Source organism: Dermacentor albipictus, chromosome 1, assembly GCF_038994185.2.
Source record: "Dermacentor albipictus isolate Rhodes 1998 colony chromosome 1, USDA_Dalb.pri_finalv2, whole genome shotgun sequence".
NCBI lineage: Eukaryota > Metazoa > Arthropoda > Arachnida > Ixodida > Ixodidae > Dermacentor > Dermacentor albipictus.
The window spans coordinates 66,345,266-66,366,943 of NC_091821.1; the positions used below are offsets into that span (position 1 = coordinate 66,345,266).

At 46.5% G+C, this 21,678-nt stretch overlaps 1 protein-coding gene across 1 annotated transcript; it reads right to left on the reverse strand.

Annotated features, from left to right (window-relative positions):
- Positions 1–628: 628 nt before the first annotated feature.
- On the reverse strand, positions 629–7,780 carry LOC139055176 (zinc finger protein Gfi-1b-like). The gene is made up of 2 exons (XM_070532731.1): positions 7,527–7,780; positions 629–1,329 (listed from the first exon to the last, which is right to left on the reverse strand). Exons 1-2 carry the CDS (start codon positions 7,551–7,553, stop codon positions 877–879), a joined length of 480 nt encoding a protein of 159 aa, XP_070388832.1. The 5' UTR covers positions 7,554–7,780; the 3' UTR covers positions 629–876.
- Between the last annotated feature and the right edge of the window lie 13,898 nt (positions 7,781–21,678).

A 21,678-nucleotide genomic window follows, 5' to 3' on the forward strand; every position in this document is an offset into this window, starting at 1 on the left:
CGAAACTCTCGACTCTTTCGGTGTTCTGAAAGCGATGTGCTATGGCCGTGTTCTGCTCGTGCATACGCTACGAACCCGTCGTCTGCTTTCGTCACCCTCACATGCAGTTTGATATGGACCATTGCTTGACCTTGTCGGATGGCGCTACAATGCTCCATTGGTCAGAGCCATATAAGAGTGTACCATTCATTGACAGTGGCTAGACCTCTTGGTGCCGCGTACAGGAACACTAGCAGCATATATAGTTAAACTCGGTTGCTCCTTTAGGCGCATCATAGGCACATTGCGCGGGCTCAATGTTGTATACGTTTTCAAGCTTTGCCAACGTGCCTGTCAACTAATCGCCAGGTTGACACCCAGAGTAGCCGTCACATTCGTCACCCTTTTATGCATGCTATAGCTTCATATCTAGGCTCAACTATCTTCGCTTCAGAATAGTGGCTAGCCGGGCTTGTTGGTTTGTAAAAGGATGCTTCTCTTGAAATTGTCGCCTATGTGTTTTACTCTTTAGGTAAATCTTCAACTGCATCTGGCCACATCTCTTGGATAAAATTACTGATAGGCTTCGAGCTTTCACGAAGTCTGCTTTATAGCATAGTCAGCAGAGATGGAGAGAGAAAGACAAATGTTCTCATTAGCCTTTCTTTATGTTTTCGATACATGAAATCACCCAACGCAATACGCTATGTTTCCATTTCCGGGCTTGGGTCTTCCGGCTTCACGTCATGTACTGGCTTACGAAGCACGGCGCCACGTCGATAATTTTTTTGTGTGCTCCTAAAACCAATCGTTGAAATAAAATGTGGCGCGCAAATACGGCTCCTGGCCGTGCGTCCTGTAGGCCAGCTGGTTCACTGCCCAGCCTTTCCTTTCGAGCTACCCGGTGACCGACTCGGGCGGCGGATTCGCCCGAAGCACCACGGTGTGCGCCGACTGCCTGTGTTCTTTGAGCTCGGCCTTCCCTCGGAACATCTGCCTGCAAAGGCCGCACATCAGACTGTCCGAGTGCGAGTGGCGCATGTCGTGCAACACGGCTGCGCCGATGCTGGCAAACTCCGCGCCGCACTTTCTGCACATGAGCTCGCCCAGGTGGGTGCCGAGGTGCGCAGACATGGTGGCCTGCGACCGGCACAGCCTCGAACAGATGGGGCAGGGCAGCTTGCTGCCCCTAGCCGCACCCGCGTACCTGTGCGCGTACACCTCGTGCGCCATGAGCCGACTGGCGCAGCGGAAGCGCTGCCGGCAGTGCCGGCACTCGTGCACCGTGGCGGCACCCGATGGCCGGATCCGCGGGCTGAACTTCGAGCGTCTCCTGTTTGCCGACGGCCGCTGCAAAGAACGGAGAGAGCACCGTCATGTAATATACTCGCGCCGCAATAAGCTGCTGAGTCCGCACATGTAATCATTTAAACAGGGCAGGCGCAAGAGCGGTCACGGGCCAGCTGCTACATTCTACTAAGACCGACATACATTGGCGCTGCGTCCGCGCCAAGAAGGTTGGAGAAAAAACTGCTGGAGTGGAAACTATGTCCCGAAAGTGAAGCCGCACCGGAGGGGAACGATAGAACTATATATAAACGATAAAAATGATGAAGAAGCGCTTTCCGCACACTTCCCACGAGTTAATCAACCTCGTTGGTTAATCATGGATTATTTTACCAGACAGATACTTATTTGCGTGTACCTCTATATTACTGGTTTTATAGTGATATTTGAATATCCTGACATATTGTGTTGGGGAGAAAGTTATCAATATTCAGAAGAAATTACTATTTTCGTTCGGAACAGCCAGCTTTTATTTTCTAATTAGCCTAGCATTACAATAACTGAGCCAAATCACTTAATCTGTAAGCGCACATCACCCGACAGGGCTCTATTTCAAGTGAAGGAGGGGCAAATATTGGCTTCACGTTTCCTGGTAAGAAGCTACGGGAGCTCCCACTCCAGCAGTGTTTCTTCAATCTCCTTGGTCCGCACAAACGGGGCCCATGTGGCGGAGCTGGTGCGAAAGGCGGTTATGTTTTCCTTTACCCTTGACTTTCTATATTGCATCCAAGTATCTTAAAGTCCGTATTAGTAAAATTACGTCGATGGTCGCGAGGAAATCTGTGTTCAAAGTAAATGATGTAAGCAATGACCCCTTTTTTCTATTAAGCGCGTATCGCATTGTCCATATACGATCGACAGATGTACAAGGACTCCTCCAAACATTTCTGAAAATTTTTAAAGCGATAGCTTTCTTTGGCTCTTCCCCCCACTTTGCGGTTTGTATGCGTCTGCCCGTTTATGAGGGTAGTAGATTCAACTTAGGCTACTAGCTATGCGGTGGCTGCTGTCTTGCCGAGCAGACAAGGGTATGTGCCCGAATGGACAACTTGCTACTGGCTGGCCTATATATAGCAGACAACGTGGGTAACTGGGCATGTACTACAGCACTGCGTATGTGATATTGGTATGAGTCCATTCTTTGCCAATACCCCTGAATAGATGTGCCCAGGTGACGCAAGGTGTATGTATAGCCTTAAATAGAGGATGATCATTTTAAAGTTTTACCGGAGTCCCGATAAACATGGTAAACACGGAAGGAATATGGTTTTACGGAACTTTTTAAAAATCGCCCGAGGTAGATTGCATATAATCATTGTCCTTGAGCTGCACTATTTGAAGATGCGGACATTACTAGCATGAGTAATCGAAACACATATTCAACCAATGAAGTAAAACTCACTAATTAATTTCCTGATTAATTACTTTACGGCACATATTGCAATCTACGAATTGTAGCCGCTGAGTTTGCAAGACGTATTCATTTGAGAATTATTTCCAGGATTACACCAGTTTTGAGAGAATATTTCTGAAAGTGCGGGATGAAATACATGGGCGTTCCAGTTACTTTTGTGCTTCAATGCATAAAACAGCCTTTTTTTGAACAAGTGTAACAACAGTGCACATTTAAGGCGAGTTTGATGGCGCGTATATCCAAACTGGTGTCGTATTCTGGAAATACATTCCAAGTGGATACGCCTTGCAAACTCACGTGATACAATTAGTTAATTGTCGTATGTGCCGCAAAGTAACCAATTAAGAAGTTAATTAGTGAATTTCGGGTAGTTAGTTAAATATGTGTTTCGATTTCTTGTGCAAGTAATGTCCGCTTCCTTGAATAAATCCAGCGCGAGGACTAGAATTAGAAAAAGGACTAGATCCAGCGCGAGGACTAGAATTCCGTAAAACTTAAAAATGTCACTTGAGGTAGAGCCATTGCATCGAAGTTCCAGACGAGATATATGGATTGCGAGGGTTGCTATAGAGTTTCAACAGGGGTGCTGTGATGATAACTAAATATACTATATCATTTGGCATTGTGGTTGATGGTGAGACTGCTACTTCATGTATCTGCTGATGAGCACATAAGGTCTCGAGATTTACGGATTGCATGGGGATATGCGGCAGGTCATACAAGAAAGCTGTCGCTGTCATTAACGATCAGCTTCGATGGTTTCTGCCAGATTTTCTTTATTTCGTTAGCATTCTTAGGGTACTTCACGCACTTTCGGGGGCTATGTATAATGTTTGTATGTTGCTATCCACGCATGTTTGTATCTAACCTCTTTCCCGACAACTTGGCTCACTGGGTAGTCCGTGGTCGAACGGGCAGCGCATTGGGCTGCTTTTCTGGAGGAACGGGATTCGAAACCAACCGTTGGACAAAGTTGTGTCCCTCAGTATGTGGCAGTGTGCGCGTACGTGCTGCTCTTCAACGAACCTCTTTCACACCATCACTGCAGATGCCGGACGCCGACTTGGAGCACTGTGTATGTGCCACTACTGGTCTTCAATGGAACTCTTTTATGGCAACGTGAACCACTGCGTATGTGCCAGTAGGTGTGTGCCGCTCTTCAACGAACGCCTTTGACGCGAACTTAAGTAATTATAGGCATGTGCCACTGGGAATGTGCTGCTCTACTATGACGAGAAATATACTTTAAATTTAGCCGACGTTGAGTGGAATCGAACCCACGACACAAGGCTTCCCACGTCGCACGTCGAACCCACGTCGCAAGGACAGCAACCGGATCCTTTAGCAGGCGGCGTCACAAATGCACGGCGCATGTGCAGCTTTTCCATGATCGTCTTTAACGCCAACGCTTTAGCGAGCTGCGCCATGAATGCACTGGTTAAGTGCTGCTGTTCAATGAACATCTCGCAAACTTGGGTCACCGAGTATGTGCCACCGAGTGTACGAGGAGGAGCTTTTTGTTTTTGTTTTTTCACGTTCCTCCGCCGCACGCCGCAGGAAACGTTTTGAAAGGGTGCCGGGGTTTTCGCCGGTTGGTTGATTTGTGCACCTGCGTCCATGTCGTCTGTGCGCCAGTTGTGCGTTTCATGGATCGTGATTAATGGCTTCTACGGGACAGCATGTCGTTCCTGGAAGTCATGTAGCAGTCAACGACTACTGAGTGAGCGCTGTTGTGCTAACAGTTTAACAGGGCGGCCGATAAAAGCACACCGAGTTCCGTCTGCTGACGCGGCCGCCTTGTAGCTTGTTGTCGCTGATGTCTGCTCTTTCACCTCGCTTTTTGTATTCATTTTACACATTCATTAGACATTTCGCATATTCAAGAAGTCTTCAAGCGAAGCATCTTGCGTTGGATTTGCCAAAGCGGTGCATTTGTTTACACCTACATCTACAGCCACAGATCGTTGTTAGCTTCGGATGTTATGGAAATGGAGCATCACTGATATGAGATAATGTCAAAACATAGCAAAACACACATAGCTGTACATATGAGCCGCGTTGTTCCTCGCTGACACGAGTCACTATGAGCGGCCCAGCCACTTAAACAACGGCAACTGTGATCTAGACATATATTATGGGCTGTTATTGCCGATTCTCGCTTTTCTTTAAGTTCATCATACTTACAGTTGGCGCGTGCCATAAAGTATTATTAGAGAAAAAAAAACTTTATAGCTGTGGTATACAGGCCCCTTTTCGTAAAGATTTACGCTTTAGTTCAGTTGAAGTTAGCACCGAAACCCGTCAAAAGACAATAGCTGGATGGAACAACGCTAAATGCCAAGAGGTATATCAGGGACCTTTAACGACGACTACGACACTCCCTAATACGAAACTTGAGCGCAGCTCGATACGCGTTTTCATTTCGCGATATATTGAGGCAAATAATTTGAGACATCACCGCACTGACCGGCAGTGGGTCAGTGCCGTCAGCGCCTTCGCAGAGGGAGGGGCAGTATGGGAACCCTGGCATGATGAGCGGTATCGGAGCTAGCTGTGGAAGAAGAGAACGAGCGCGCCAGCAATGGCACGAGCCCGTTCGCGCGATTACGCCGCGGTACGCCGACGAGCCAGGTGTGGTACAGAAGACGACGACGAACGCGGAAGCAGTGGCACGAGCGCGTTCGCGCGTGTACGGCGAGGGACGCCAACGCTCAAGCCCAAAAACTGTGCTCGGCATAAGAACGCGGATGCCGCCGCTGTTACCGTTGGTAACTGAGCGAGGCGGTTAATTGTTTATGCTGCTGTACTGAATCACTGTCTCTTGTTTGCCGTTTGATGCAGAGGTGCTTCTAGAAATGTGTCAGCATAATAACACTTACAGAATCATCCATATACGTAGCGAATGCGACCGGCAGCCTCCGGGAACGGTGACGTACCTGAAGATGCTGCTACAGCGCTGTGTCACTGCTTACCGCTTATTGTGTACGCGCCGTGCGAATTGAAGGTATACAGTTGATACAAATTACCATATGGCCACAACTGAACTATAAGAGCAGTTTAAATCGTAACTGCTTACTTTTAAGTTCAGGCCCACCAGTAGCAGCTGCACGAACTCGACGGAGCCAGGCCTAAACCAACCTTTGCTAAACAGGATCTACATTGCCTCAAACCTCATGTGCACGCGTCTTGAGAGGACTGAAGCTTGTGCATTTCAACATCGAAGGCATGTTTCGACTCATTTTGAGCGCGATTTATTATATATACAAGCGAAGGCGCTGCGGCTATCGCGTTGTCCGTCCGACGGCCGATCACGTCGGGTTCGGTCGAACGCCTCATGGTCGCGGCACACTGACTTTGTCGGTGCTGTCGACAAGAAAACCAGTCGCGCTACGACAACTCACTCCCTTCAATTGCGTCATTGTCGGCCTATTATGATAAAGTTGTTTCAGCAACACACTGTGCTGTCGGCCAATCGTTGGCGTTAGCGCCTTGTCGATCTCGCATCGACCCCAGTGTACGCGCAGCCACCACCAGCAAGAGAGGGCCGACGCTGCAAGAAGGCGTCGTCAGCAACGTGATGTATTTGAAGTATCACCCAAGTATAATGCAGGGGTTTATGTATAAATATTGCTAGCCATCAATGCAGGGCGGCAACTACGGGGTTCACTGTGCAGTCCGGACGAAGCCCTGGCCGGTTTCTGTTTTCAAGTGGAGTTGCAGTCTTGCGCTACGCACATTTTTGGCGCCGCACCAATGTAGAGCTATATACCAGTGGAGTTACAACGCGGTACACAGCACGAGTGGATGCTGCAGTGCGCGTCTGTGCGCTTTTTTTTTTTCGGGGGTCTTTATCCCGATATCAGACAGCGCAGCCGCGCGCACATCCTTTCCAAAACGTTTCGCGACTAATCCGCTAGGGTAGGATGCATGCGCCATCGCGCCGTGAAAAAAAAAAAAAGGCGATTCTCAGCGTTCGCAGGCACCGGCGCGCCACGCTTGTCGTTTCGGAAACCATGCGCGCACTTCTCGGCAGCGCCACTAGATGGCGCAACGTACTAAGAAAAAAAGCGCGAGAGAGGAGCCCGGTTGCCGCATGACGCGTTTCTCGCCATGCACTTCGGAGGACACGCGCAGGATCCGCGGCGGCGGCGCTGAATGGGGGCGAATTTTCATAGGGAATAGGGCGCCTCAATACCAAGGCGGCGCTGCAATCGAGGCACCCTATTGAGGAAACGTGAAAAAGAAATCCCGCTGCAGTACACGCCTCGCACATAACTCGTTTAGGCTGTGTCGCTATATAAGTTGTGTTGCTATACTGATTCAATGCTAATCCATGCATTACCATCGACGGTCATCGCAAGACGGGTTCTGCCGCAATATATTTGTCGGTGATTGCTGTAGTGCTTCGGCAGTTACACACTACCGCATTGTGGGCAGCCGACACCCGAATCTAAATACATGTACAGTGAGATCCACTGTTAAATGAAACACATCAGCACAACGCACGTACGTGCGAATTTTTCTGTCTGATAAGTGTATTGTCGCCTGGCCTTCTAGCAGATGACTTCTGATTTGTTGCGCTGGCGCCTTCCTACATACATCACCAGTGCATTGACACAGCTTCAGCCGCAGCTTGAAGCTAGAGCGCCAGCACATTGACAGCCACAGATTAGAATGCCTTTTAATAGCCAGTGGACCACACTGCACGTGAGATGATCATCAGCCGGACGACCACATTTGCTTATACGAAAAGCGCCTAGGGCATAGCAAAACGTTCGAAATTTACCGTTCCTCCTGCTCGTTCCGTCGTCATGGCGGCGGCGGACAGCAGCAGTGGCAGCCGACGCAGGTGGCACACGAAGCTCTCGATGACCGTAACGGCCGCCGTGAGAGGTGCTGAGGGTGCCGCCTCACGAGCCGCTGAGCCCTACGCTTGCCCTTTGCTACAGACGGCGCATAGGGGTGACGAACGGGCTGAGCTGACCGGTGGCTTAGCGCAGCACGCGAGACAGACGGGAGCGGTCGATCGTTACCGGCGATCTGCACGCGCAAAGGCGCTGAAGACAAAGAAGAAGCGGCACGCGGGCGAAGAGAAAGAGAAAAATACGGAAGAAACGGCAGATACATATAAAAAAGCGTGTGTTGGGGGAGGGAGGAGCAGGTTGTGCCTGTGAGAAAACAAGAATGTAGATGTGGGATTGCAATAAAACGAGGAACATGTCTGCATATACCGCGCGATTCTGTTGATTCTCATAGTGGGTATCTGCCCCTGATACCGGGACAGGTGCCAAAAAGGAAGAAGAAAATAAGCGACAACACGCGCAGAGCTTCGACGTTTTCATCAATCCTCCCGAATCATATTTCAGAATAGGTTGGCGGCGTTACCGACAGCCACAAGTTGTTTTTGTTCAGGGGCTGTTATCAAAACTTCAAGTTCGTCTACCGAACCTGATTTCTCCAAAATCTAATTCGTTCAAGGTAAAACTGATTTTCCTGACATTTTTCCAAAGCACGCAAAACTTCTTCCTGCGCGCATACCTGAAGATTTCGTTCACTATCATCTTCGTCAATTTCTGCCTCACTAGGTTATTTCTATGGACACAACACAAAATTTAGAGAGGGCCGGCGTTGGCATCTTTTCAAATAAGCTTAACTGATCTTTTGTTCTCCGTCGTGCTGTATACACTCCAATATTCCTTGCTGAATTTCTGGCAATTATTTTGGCCATGCGAAAATTGGGCTCACAGAAATCTAAAGTAATAGTTGTTACAGAGGCGGTTTCGGTCTTCCTGGTTCTTGTTCTTCCTGGTTTCTCTTCTATAAGAGGAGCTACATATAAACGCCTTTTATCGATGAATTGTAAGGAATCATCTATACTTCCCGCATATGATTTTCGACGTCTAAAATTTCGGTGGAACACGAGCAAATGCCTTTCATGCCAATGCGAGATGACGTTATCAAGCTTCCGCTTTAAAGTTCCTCGCCTAAATTTTTACCTTCATATATCTGGTTTATCCGTAACTGTACTCTGCTCCTCGTGTAATGAACCAGAAACTATTGACCATTTCTTTATTTCTTTGCCGCCGCTTCTCCTCCCTCCGCAGAATGCTCCTCATATTCCCAACTAGTAGACTGGGTTTAGCATTTACAACACCAAACATTTCGTCTTTTGGTGCCTGTCAGTTAGGCCCAAGCCATGGTTCGATGATTACTGTTCTGCACAAGTTCATTGAAGCATCCGGAAGGTTACGCTGCTAGGGTACCGACCGTGAGACATCTTTTAAATAGTTTTCTAGTTTATTTTTATTCTTTATTTATATAATTCATATACAGGTCCTCCTAAAATCTGTGCTATCGGTTAGTTGCCAATGCTTCGTTCTAAATGTTCGCCTTTAGCACTTTTGCTGTGCTGTTGGGTGTACGCTTCATTCCGTCCAGTGTGGCTAATCCCCCTCGTGTGTACGAGCCATGTTATGATGCAACAACGCTAAAAACGATCAATGGCGGTGGGCTGCAGACAGCGGTTCTTCCTACAGGTTGCTTTCTCTCGTTCGGTGCCTCTTGAGCTTCGTTGACCTGCAGTGGTGTTTTGGCTGAGTATCGGGTGATTTCAGGTTTCTCACTAACCTTACTTTAGTCCCTGATTTATTAGCACTTCTTGCATCAGCCGTCTTGGGCGGATGTCAACTGATTCTCCTGGCCAGGCACGCCTGGTCACCGTCCCTGCCACTTAATGAACTGCCTCTAGATTTACGTTTTCGCAGCGGCGTCAGCACTATTCCTGTTGCGCTCGTGCCTGCAACGGAGGTTCTATCACTCTTACCATGTCCAACCACTTCAAGACCATCACTGACGTGCGAGCGTTTGGCTGAGGAGATATAGTGTGTGGGTCACCAGACCAGACCTGTGTTGAAGACCTACTGAAATGCACTTCATCCGCTTCTACCCCGGTGAGTGCTTTTATCCCGCCTCACCTAGCGTGCACCAATGACATCGTGCGGGGCTCCTACTCCCCGCTTAAGTCTAACTGAAACTCTGCACAAGCTCTCCGCAGCAGACGTCATTTTTATTTACTGCTGCAATCGTCTTGTAAATAACGAAAGGATTCCGACTGAATCAGTAATTGCCCCGTTTGCGGGCACATCATGTCCTTCAGAAATAAAGGTGTGGCCTCTTGTATTCCGCGTAGTAGCACTCGCGTCAGATCCAATGCAATGTCAGAATTGTTGGAGATTTCGGCACAGAGCAGGAGGAGATGTAAGTCGAGCTTGCGTTGCCGCACCTGTGGAGATGGTCATCCCTCAAGTGAATGCTTCGCACAATCTTAATAATGCTGTCTCTGTGGGGGAACACACCCAGCAAACTATTCGAACTGCTCAGCTCGGACTCAAGATATACAAATTCTTGAAATAATCGACCACCGTCACTGCTCCCGAAGAGATGCAATTGCATTTGTTAAAGACAGGGCCTTCGGATACTCTGGTGTTACAGCGCGCAACACTCCAAGCATGGATCTTAATCTGTCGGAATTGACTCGGCTGAGGAAAAAGCAACGGCTAAAGCTATGGATAATTTGATATCCAGCCTGTCAGAATGCTTGGCGCAAATCCTTTCAAGTAAGATGATACAAATAATACAGACCAATAAAGCACCGATGCAGCCATCAGCATCTAACGCCACACCTCGAATGCCTAGGAACGAGGTAGTGACGCCTTTTCTACATCTATGGATCAGTCGACCGACACTACTCCGCTAGTCCAACCAGGCGAGGATGAGTCCTCTTATTCAGACACCGTTAGTGTCTCAGATGCGGAACTTCACTCTCGAGCTCCCAAACACATGGGATCCCCAATTTCTAAGATTATGAAAACAAAATTAAAGAATAGTCAACCATCGCCTATGATTAAAGAAAGTATTTAAATGCGGCTTCTGCTGTGCCATCAACGCAATTGACCAGTTGAAAGTACTGCACTGGAACTGTCGCTCTATATTCTCAGCTTTAACAGAATTATCTTACCTATCTAATTAACTTAACCCACATGTCATACTTCTCCAGGAAACTTGGCCTTCGCCAGGGAAAAAAATTCCTTTGAAAGGTCCTCGGTCTTTCCGATTAGATCTACACTCGCGAAGTGGAGGATATTGATACTTGTTTCCAGTAAAATGTGCCACATGGCAAACATTTCTTTTAATATCATGGAATCCGACTGCGGAATCTTGGTAATATATTTGTGTCTCCCAGGATATCATCCATTCTCAATGATAAATGCTTATTTCCCCACCGGTGTGCAAAGTACGCGTCAACCGATAGGGCTATGGCTGCTTGTAGAAAGTATATTGTGTTTGCAGGGGACTTTAAATCGCACCACGTGTCGTGCGGGCTAAAAACACATTTGTGTGGCAAGCGACTATGGGAGTGGGCTTTGAAATTCACCTTTGTTGTCAGAGCACAGGACATGTAGGATTTGCTAGAGGTCACTTTCGTTCGCTGTTAGATTTAACATATTGTGCCGCTGGCATCAATGTTTCGTCGTGGTTAGCGGTTGACTCGGCAACCAACAGTGATGATCTTACTGTGTCATTCGAAGTCGTTTGTCCAATAACATCTTTAGAATATCGGGCATGTGCATTTGTTAGTCACAATAAATTTAATACTTCCTTGCGTTCAGCCGAATTCGAAACTAGCCAATGCAAATGATAAAGAAATCGCTTCAACAATTTGCTCGCTTCTACATGGTTCCCGGAAGCAAGCTGAATTTGTCATCCCTTCGGCTAAAGGCACCGCTTGTCGTTGGTGGAATGGTGATCGTACGCTTGACTATAAAAAAAGAAAAGCCTTTCGGAAAATGCTTCTCCATAATCAATGCCCGACAAATCAGAAAAATTATCGGTTTCACGCTGGTGTATTTAAGCATACTGTTAATCAAGCCAAAGATGAATATGATATTAGGCATTACGATTAATTATCAAAATAAAAACAAAACAAAAAAAGCAAGCGTGCTCTATCCGCATTTCTTCGTGCTAGGAAGGTGCTACCAACGCCCTTAACATTAGACTCGATCGTTTTGACCCTGCAAGAAATGAGCGCCTCCCTAGAAGAGATTGCCAGAGGTTTAGAAAAGCGATTTCCAGCCTGGCTTCTGGCTATTCGTTTTGCAGTAGTTCGGATGGCTTCACGTCAATTTCACTATCTGAGCTAAATCAGACTGCACTATGTTTTCCGAATACAGCCCCTGGCCCTGATGGAGTCACAAATGCAGCGTTAAAAATATTGTTACAGGAATCGCATAACGTTCTTTTAGACCTGGTAAATTATTCAATTCAATATGCTTGGATACCGTTGCAATGTGAGCTTGCCAAAGTAATAATGATGCTTAAGAAACAAGGGGAAGGGTATAGATAGAGAACATTAGGCCCATTGCGTTTACGTCAAACGTAGCAAAACTAATTGAGAGGCTTCTTCACCTTAGTATCATGAAATTTGTTAATTACAATTAAATTATTTGTCCCTGTCAGATTAGTTTCAGGGCCGGCTGCTCCATCTGGCATGCCCACATCGACTCAAAAAACCGAATACAACTCGCTCGACGTCATAAGCAATGCGCTGCCTTAATGACCCTCGATATCGCTAAACCATACGGTACCGTGGAGCATACTGTATTGAGAAAAAGGCTAACATCCCGTGGTGGTCCTGGATATATAGTAGCATGTATTCACACATCTTTAAGAAAGAAGAGAATTAGATTGCTACAAAAACGGCTTTTCTTCTTCTAGTTATAAACAAACGAGAGGAGTACCGCAATGCTCCGTCCTTTCCCCGATGCTTTTTAATATTCTCATGAGCACACTTCCCCGTCATGAAAAAGTATCTACTTATGTTTATGCAGACGATATTGCATTTTTCACATCTGCAAACGACATCCACACGCTATAAAAACGACTGCAAACATACCAAACATACCTTTTTGCCCTAGAGGCGTGGTTAGATGTTAATCAGTCTTTACTCAATGCCAGCAAATGTGCCCTGTTCGTCTTTCCGATGCATGACTCAGTGCACATCTCATTGTCTTACCACCTTCAAGACATACCACAAGTATAGTGTGTTAAATACCTTGGAATGATTAATAACGCCTCTCTCAACTGGCGCTCACACATAGATGATGTGGCTATAAGAAGTACCCGTGCAAATGTGCATACGGCGTAGGCTAAGCAATCGTCGAATAGTATTGAGGAAAGATACACTCCTAATGATATGTCCTATGTACGTTCGTCCTATATTAGAATTTGGTTGCGTTTTCTTATCTGGAGCTCCAGCCTACTGGTCCCGCCCTCTGGTCCTCTTAGAAAGAGGAGCATTACGTTTATATTTAGGGCTTCCTAAATTTGTTGCAAATTCTGTTATTTATCTATAATCCCGTGCTCCTCCTCTTTCGTCCAGGTTCCGCCTTTTGACAGTACATATGTTGTTGAGAACTTATGAATCACCCCTGCTCCGACGTTCTCAAACAATATTTAGTTCCCAGCCTGCGTTATTTTTTGGTGTCACCAGGCCGCGATTACATACTCCACAAGTTACATTCGTGGAAAAATTAGTTGACCCTTTGGTCGTGCGCAAATGCGATGTACTTCCGATTCCCGACAGAGATGTTACCACGGATATTAAATTCGATGACATTTTTCTAATGATGCAAAATTAGTTCCACATCGTATTCTAGACGTTATATTACAAGATCATCTGCCGAACCTTCAAACGAACATCGCAATAGCGACAGATGCTTCGCAACGTGAAGAAAAGTCACGTGCAGGCGTATTTTCCCCGATTCTTGAATGGACATTTCCTCTTCGGCTGCCAGATTTTATACCCATCTCTTTAGCCGAATTCATGGCAGTGGTGCTGGCTTCACGCAAATTAGGCTCATCAATTACGTCAGCCGTGATAATCACTGGTTCATTATCTTTGCGCTTATCCCTTACTGCTTCTCGTGATTCTCGCGTAATGGGGACGTTTCGTGTACTTGAGAAGCGTGCGTTTCGTTTGAGTGACTGGCCCACCATAAAGAACTGCTTATAAATGAAATTGAAAATTATCTAGCCAAGGCATCGATAAGCGACCCGATTCTCCAGTATTGTCCTCTCACTGCTCATGTCACTGCTGCTACACTTCGCAGGAGCGTCATTATGCAGGCCGTGTAAGGCTCCGCAATAACTAACTCTACGGATTACCGACATCTTCTATACCCTTGGCAAAGAGAGTTTTGCTAAACATGAAAAATTGAAGTGTCTATCACGAAGCTGCGCTGCCGAATACCTACGTTAAACTTCTATCTACACAGGTCTGGTCTGGTCCCCTCCCTCACTATTACGCTCATTTTGTGGCGAAACGGAGACAATAGACCATTTCTTATTGTCTTGTAGGCGTTTTTCTATAATAGGAAAAGACTACTGAAAATCCCGCTTCGCAATATTGGCCTAGATTTAGCTGTGCCGGTGATCTTATCTTTTAGAGCCTCCATAATTGGTTTCCGCCACAGAAATGTTTGCTTGGCAATCCAAAATTACTGATTTAAGCAAATCCGTTACCATCTCAGACTGATCCTCTCCCTTACCCACAATATCTTTCTTTATCTATCTATCTATCTATCTATCTATCTATCTATCTATCTATCTATCTATCTATCTATCTATCTATCTATCTATCTATCTATCTATCTATCTATCTATCTATCTATCTATCTATCTATCTATCTATCTATCTATCTATCTATCTATCTATCTATCTATCTATCTATCTAGCATTAGTTTTTTTATTCGCGGTTTTCTTCCGACTGCTTCTTTTTTCCCTAACAAAAAAACATTACTTTCTAAACTCCTACGTTCAAATTGTCAGTACCCTTGTTTTTATACACCTAATTTAACCACCCGATTCATGGTCAATCCCCCACTGCGGGTATACGTCACAACCACACTGGAGAATAACAACTGACACTAATGAGACATGGCGCAAAGGAAAGCGAAAACGGGCATCTTCTTTTTTTTTTAAATGGGGTTTTACGTGCCAAAACCACTTTCTGATTATGAGGCACGCCATAGTGGAGGACTCCGGAAATTGCGACCACCTGGGGTTCTTTAACGTGCACCTAAATCTAAGTACACGGGTGTTTTCGCATTTCGCGCCCATCGAAATGCGGCCGCGGTGGCCGGGATTCGATCCCGTGACCTCGTCCTCAGCAGCCCAACACCATAGCCACTAAGCAACCATGGCGGGTGAAAACGGGTATCTGGGCTTGGCACGAGCTGGTTACCATCTTGGTCTCTGGCTGCCCTGCTCTTGTAAATACTGTGTAAATAGTCTCTCTTATCTGTGTATTTCCGCACGTTATATTTTGGTGGAGGTTTGCGATCCCCGTCCTTGCCACGGAGCTCCGCAGCGGTCACTACATCGAGCTCACTACCGTGCCTCCCGGAGATAAGACCCCATCATTTTCGGCTGCGACTCGTCAGGCTGCTCCAGTCACGTGACACTTGCCCACGCTCGCGACCCTGGTCTGTTTTTCGGCTTGGACGGCGCTGACATCGACGAGTGGATCAATCTCTATAAACGCGTCAGCACTATTAACAGGTGGAATTCAACGATAATTTTCCTAACGTCGTCTTTTACCTGACCGGTGCGCCTCGCGTGTGGTATCGCGTGTGGTAGCGGAATGTTCAGCGGCTCCTTCGGGCACCCGGTCGCAGCAAAAAAAAAAAAAGCCCTTACGACGCGTTCTCAGAGCCCTACAGAGTCCTACGTCTCATACATACAAGACTTTTGGCTCTTTGCCGCAAAGCTGAGGAGAAGATGTCTGAAACAGGCAAAGTGGCCCACATATTAGAGGGTATATCGCATACGACGCCTTAAACTTGCTGGTTTTCAGCAACGTTTCAACTGTTGACGCCACCATCAAAGAATGTTACCACTTCGAACAAGATAAGTAGCCGTTGAATCACGCCCAACATGGTGTGCCTGCCCAATACCGCTGCTACGTCGACTTCTGAAGACCATCCCTGCCAGCCAATCCCGCAGTACTGTACCGTTATATATATAGATACTCATTTATTTTCTCATTTGTGTAACCAATCCTATCGTTCAGAATGCGGAAGCAACAATCTTCATCGCCACCCATCTCACGCTGTTATCGCTGCTGACCTCGGATAGCACGAGTCGCGAGCCAAGAAGAGAACTGGTTCTGATCACCGGCGGGGCATGGACGCTGTGCCGCCAATGGCCGCCGCTACCCTCACCTTCTTCAATAAATATAGGGATGACGGCGCACCGGGCCGGTCTCCTCGCCGTACACACGCGACACTGGGAGATTTCACCAACCTATACCTCCCCACTCCTCATTAATCACTCCTAGCAACAGCGACAACGATGAGGTCGCGGGCCTTGATGCGTACAGAAAGATTCTAGAAGGAAATTCTGAACGGCGATGGAGACTGCTTGCCTCCAGAATCAAGGCCATAAAAGATAGGGATGAAAAGCCACCGTCTTGCAGTCACTGCACGGTCATAATTACCGCTTAAATTCGAAAATAGGCGCCGTTAGAGTAGCACATCTAAAACGGGACGAAGGGACACAGAAAAAACACGCCAATGACATTTAATACGACGCACCAACAAGCCCAACGTGCCACCTTAGTTGAAATTAGGGCTTCTTGGTCAATAAAGCGCCATGTTATGATGATGTCAATGATGATGATGGCCTAAAAGGCCGTCTTTCATAAATTAATTACAAAGATAGATTAAAAAAACCACACAACGCTTACACGTGTGTAAGGCAAATGTTTAAGCGTTAGCTGTGGTGCGGGCTAGGCGTTCTCGATCCCGATCTCGAGCTAGCAAAAGGGGGGCCTGGAAGGTCCTGCTTCCGCCATGACATTTTATTGTGCCGCCCCCGGCGCTCCCGTAAACATCACGTGGTTAACGCGACGCGGCGGCAAGCAGTCGCGTCACGTACCACCGACTCACGGTGGTGACTCACGGGGACCAAAGGAAAGGAAAGGCGTAACTACGCCACGGAAATATTTCAATGATAGTGAAAACCCCCCCTCACGGCAAGACACTTTACATGCGAACAAGTTTATGATAACTTTATGAAAAAGTAAGATGTAAAAAACTTCATTTTGAATGGTATAGGTAGCTTACCTAGAGAATAAATATGTTGCCCAATCCTCACATTGCTTTCACGTTTCAACAATGCTTTTCACGCTTTTTGACGCTTGAAAAAACTTGCAGACTTCAGTGATCCATCCGGCGGAGTTGTTTTTCAACGAAGAGCGAAAAGGACGCGATGGACACCTGTCGCAACGTGTTTTGTGTTGTTGTTGACTCAGAACATGATTGCTTCTTATTCGAGACGAGAAGAGAGTAAGACAAAGAACGAAGCGCAGTCAGCCAGATCACCGCCAATTCAAAGAAAGTATACGCTTGCGATGAACGATGCGCGTGCGCACCATGGCGTAGTAAAACCTGGCGTGGTATAGCACGGCAAAGCTGAGCGCCTAGTGTGTCAGTGCTGATTTACTGCGCAGATACGTTCAATTACAGCTGCGAGTGCACGTGGAGTGATTACAGTGATACAAGCAGGCTTTATCTGAAAATTTGTGTAACTAACACAAGCCGCAATGCATATATGTCACCTTAGTTTTACCCGGAACGCCAAAGCGGCGGACACGTCAAAGCGGCGGACACGAAGTCCAGAAACAAGCAAAGCTGAAGAGGTCGTGAAACAGTGATATTTGCAGCACACTGTGCTAAAGGACGCGGAAGCAAACCTTCTTTCTTTACCTTCCTGGTTCTCTACTTTGTTTATTATGAGCACTTTCCACGGCAGTAATTTTTTTTTGAAGGGGGGGGGGAGTTTAAGTATCACCCAAAATGCGAGCATCAGTTGTGATAGCAAAATTTAAACAGCTATACGAAGTAAGGATAGATTTATCGGCATATAAGCTTGTAAACGTTCGCCTACTAACTAGATTAAGACGCATAATGCCACGCGCACAGAGGCATGCATGAACGCATCTCACTCGATAACTGGGGACACTTGTTGTCGAAACGCTGGCGTGAGATAAAGCGGAAGCAGCAGTGAGGGATTCTTTAACGTGCACCTAAATATGAGTACAAGGGTGCTTTCACATTTCGTCCCCACTCCAAACTCTTCACCGCCCGGTATTTACAAATAACATAAAAGAAAGTGGTGGCAATAGTCCCCATCTAAATGAGGCCGCCGTGGCCAAGAATAAATCCCGCGACCTCGTACTTATTAGCAATCCAACACCACAGCCACTAAGCAACCACGGCGGATGACTTGACCTTGGCGCTGCCTCTCGCTTCAACGCGAACTAAGCGGCGAGAACACAGCGCCCACGAAGCTATCAGCCCTCAGCCCGCCTAGACCCTCTACTCACTGCAGATCGCTTTCAAGATGGGGACCGCGCAGCCGCCGCTGGAGTAGAACGCACGCCGGTGCCTTGCGCTCGATGGAAGACGGCGTATTCCTTCGTGCCTTACTCCCTTGCGCGCGCAAGATCGAGCCACCATCCCGGCTCGCCCTCGCACGCTTTTACTGGCGCCCACAGCATATGGCGCACGGTCACGACGTTATCGCACTTGGACTTTGTACAGAACATCACGGCGACATCAACGATGACGGCGGAAATGTGCCTGGAGTGTCCATATAACTGCTATCGTAATAAAACTACAACCGGAACTTGCGTCCATCTTGTTTCTGTCGCTGCGGGTGCAATAGCGGTCTATACTAAAGGCCTTAGGCGTAGCGCACCCGACTCAGAAAAAAAAAAGAGCGAAACAGAGCACACACAAACACGGCGCTGACTCTCAACGAGTTTATTTCTGGGGTTGGAGGAAACATACTACACCTTACTAGCGGCGTAACAAAACACGTGCTCTGAGCTTGCTGACAATGCCATATTGCGACATGCATGATTCCTATTCCATGATTAACATTCATAGCATGCTAAAGAATTTCAACTCTTTTGTTGATAATGAGATTGATGGTTCGCTGATACATCTTAAAACTTTTTTGTGCGCGAACAAACAGGGACGAAGAATAGGGGCAACACAAGGATGAGCGCTTTCTAACAACTGGTTTTATTTTTTAGGAACCACCTGCTTAAATACGCAGAGATATGTGCGATCTAGTCAACAGAGCACGCCTATAGCGCATATAATACTCTCAGATCTGCGCGATCTAGTCAACAGAGCACGTCTATAGCACATATAACACTTGTGAGAAAAAGACGTGGACCAAAGCCACCCGGTCAACATAAAAACAGTAAGGTGCATGAAACAACCACTTACAATAAAATGCGTTAAAGATGTGATGATAGAAGCGAAATTTCTTTATCCAACAATGAAACAGAAGGATGGCTGATGCATTTTTCTTTTTGTTTTTCACTCCAGTGTGCTTCGACAATTTCCCTGGCGGTTTGATTCCTATGCCTATACAAGATGTCCGTGCTACTAAGACAAAGTGAGCAATCATGTTCTTGGCAATGCTTTGCCAAATGCGTACTAGGGCGACCTTTCAGACTAGACAAGTATTCCCTTAACCTCGTGGTAATGCATCTCGCAGTCAGCCCTACGTACACATGACCACACATCATGGGAATCTGATAAACAACGTTCTTCACGCAATCAACAAATTGGTTCTTGCGCCGATGCTTAACACTACATTCTTTCTTTACATCATCCTTACTTTAGAACTTATTTTTAGCCTTAGAAGACACACTACCTATTTTGTTTTTTGCCGAAAATACTACTTTTACAGCGTAACTACCAGCCACCTTTTTAAGTCAGTGTGAAAGGCCGTGCACATACGGAATCACTGAAACCTTGGAAGCTACATCCTTCTGCCTTTGATTCTTTGTGCATTGTCCTTTATCATGTTTGTTTTTTCATTAGTCTAGCGCACGACGCCAGCATCACAGCAAGCGGGCACCCAGGCTTTCTCAACCTATCAACTTGCTCAAAAAATGCAATGTTTACGGTGTGGTGACATGACTTCAACAACGCTGACCGGAAACACGAAATGACTATCCCATTCTTCACAGGCCTGGAATGGTTTGAGGCATAGTTCATTTAGCGGTTTTCCAGCTCGGGGTGAGAATGACCAACACACATGTTCCGGTAGGAATTCTAACTTGACAACAAGAAACTGTAGCTTATTATCTACCGGTGCTTCCGAAGTAAATGTTAAGCCCTTGCCCAGAGAATTGAAGGCTTCTGCAACCCTATTCTTGAAAGCATCCTTGTCTACATGACAGCCTATTTTATTGTAAGTGGTTGTTTCACGCACCTTACTTTTTTTATGTTGACCGGGTGGCTTTGGTACACGTCTTTTTATCACAAGTATTATATGTGCTATAGACGTGCTCTGTTGACTAGATCACGCAGATCTGTGGGTATTTAAGCAGGTGGTTCTTCAAAAATAAAACCAATTGTTCGAAAGCCCTCGTCCTTGTGTTGCTCCTATTCTTCCTCCCTGTTTGTCTGCGTACAAAAAGTTTTAAGATGAATCTGTTCCAACTAGGCCGACTCGCCGTTAAAATCAAATTATGGGGTTTTACGTGCCAAAGCCACTTTCTGATTATGAGGCACGCCGTAGTGGAGGACTCCGGAAATTTCGACCACCTGGGGTTCTTTAACGTGCACCTAAATCTAAGTACACGGGTGTTTTCGCCCCCATCGAAATGCGGCCGCCGTGGCCGGGATTCGATCCCGTGACCTCGTGCTCAGCAGCCCAACACCATAGCCACTGAGCAACCACGGCGGGTAGACTCGCAGTTATGCTTCGCTGATACATGCATCACTATATATTGCTGTGTATTGTGCTCCAATGATCAGCCTGGTCAAATTGTTCCCGATTTTGCCTAGAAAAACAACATCATTAAAAGGAGGTCGGAAGGTGCATTTCTTGCTGTAAAGCAAAAGACCATCGAACTGCTCATTTTTTATGCGATGCATCTGAAGTGTTGTTTCTAGGATTACAGTTTCTCATGATAATATAGACAAATGCCTATCGGCAGCGGCATCGCCCCGCAGTCCTGACGACACTGAACCTTCCGCCTCTCATGTCGAATGCGGGGGTGGTAACAGTTGCGAGTCAAGTTCACAAAACATGGAGAACATGGATTTCAATGCTCGAACTTGTAAACATCGTGTTTCTACGCACTCCACGAGAACTATTATCCTTCATAAACTAAAGAGTAAAAAGAGTCGAAATTACAACCAATCAAAGGATGATTTCCTAAAATACAGCATTCTACAGATGGCAGCTAATACTGCCGGCATGTCGGCAACATAGGCACCTTAAAAGTGCTGCAGTGTAACTGTCGTTCCATTTTTGCTGCAGCCACTGATTTGCTATATCTTTGTGAAAACCTTTCTTCTGATTTGATTATTTTGCAAGAAACGTGGTTATCCACCGAAAAAAGTCTTAATTTAAAGAATTATCGCAGTTTTCGTCTGGATCGCCCTTCTCGTAGAGGGGGTTTGGTATTTTTCATCTCATCGAAAATTTGTCATAGAGCTAAGATTGTTCACCAGTCACTCTCTGCAGGAAGTGATATCCCAGCATTGAACGTAATGCTGCCTGGATGTAACCTATTTTAGATAGTCAATGTTTATTTTCCTACAGGAGTTATGAATGCAGGTTCTCCTGATGCCGTGGTTGCAGCATGCAAAAAGGATATAATCATAGCTGGTGATTTCAAATGTCACCACGTATCAAGGGGCTATCTGTCCGATTCCTGTGGTAAACGATTGTTAGATTAAACTTCATCAAATGACCTCAAGTGTGTAAATTCGAGAACCCCCGACTTATGTATCCGGAAAATCGCGTTCTGTGCTAGACCTTCTTTCATTTCGGGTTCTGTCAT

Bases quoted from the DNA above. Each gene is read 5' to 3' on its own strand.
- LOC139055176 (XM_070532731.1), bottom strand. From the start codon at position 7,553: ATGACGACGGAACGAGCAGGAGGAACG. The intron at 1,330-7,526 runs GTAAATTTCGAA...CGTTCTTTGCAG, and splicing joins CGGAACGAGCAGGAGGAACG to CGGCCGTCGGCAAACAGGAG.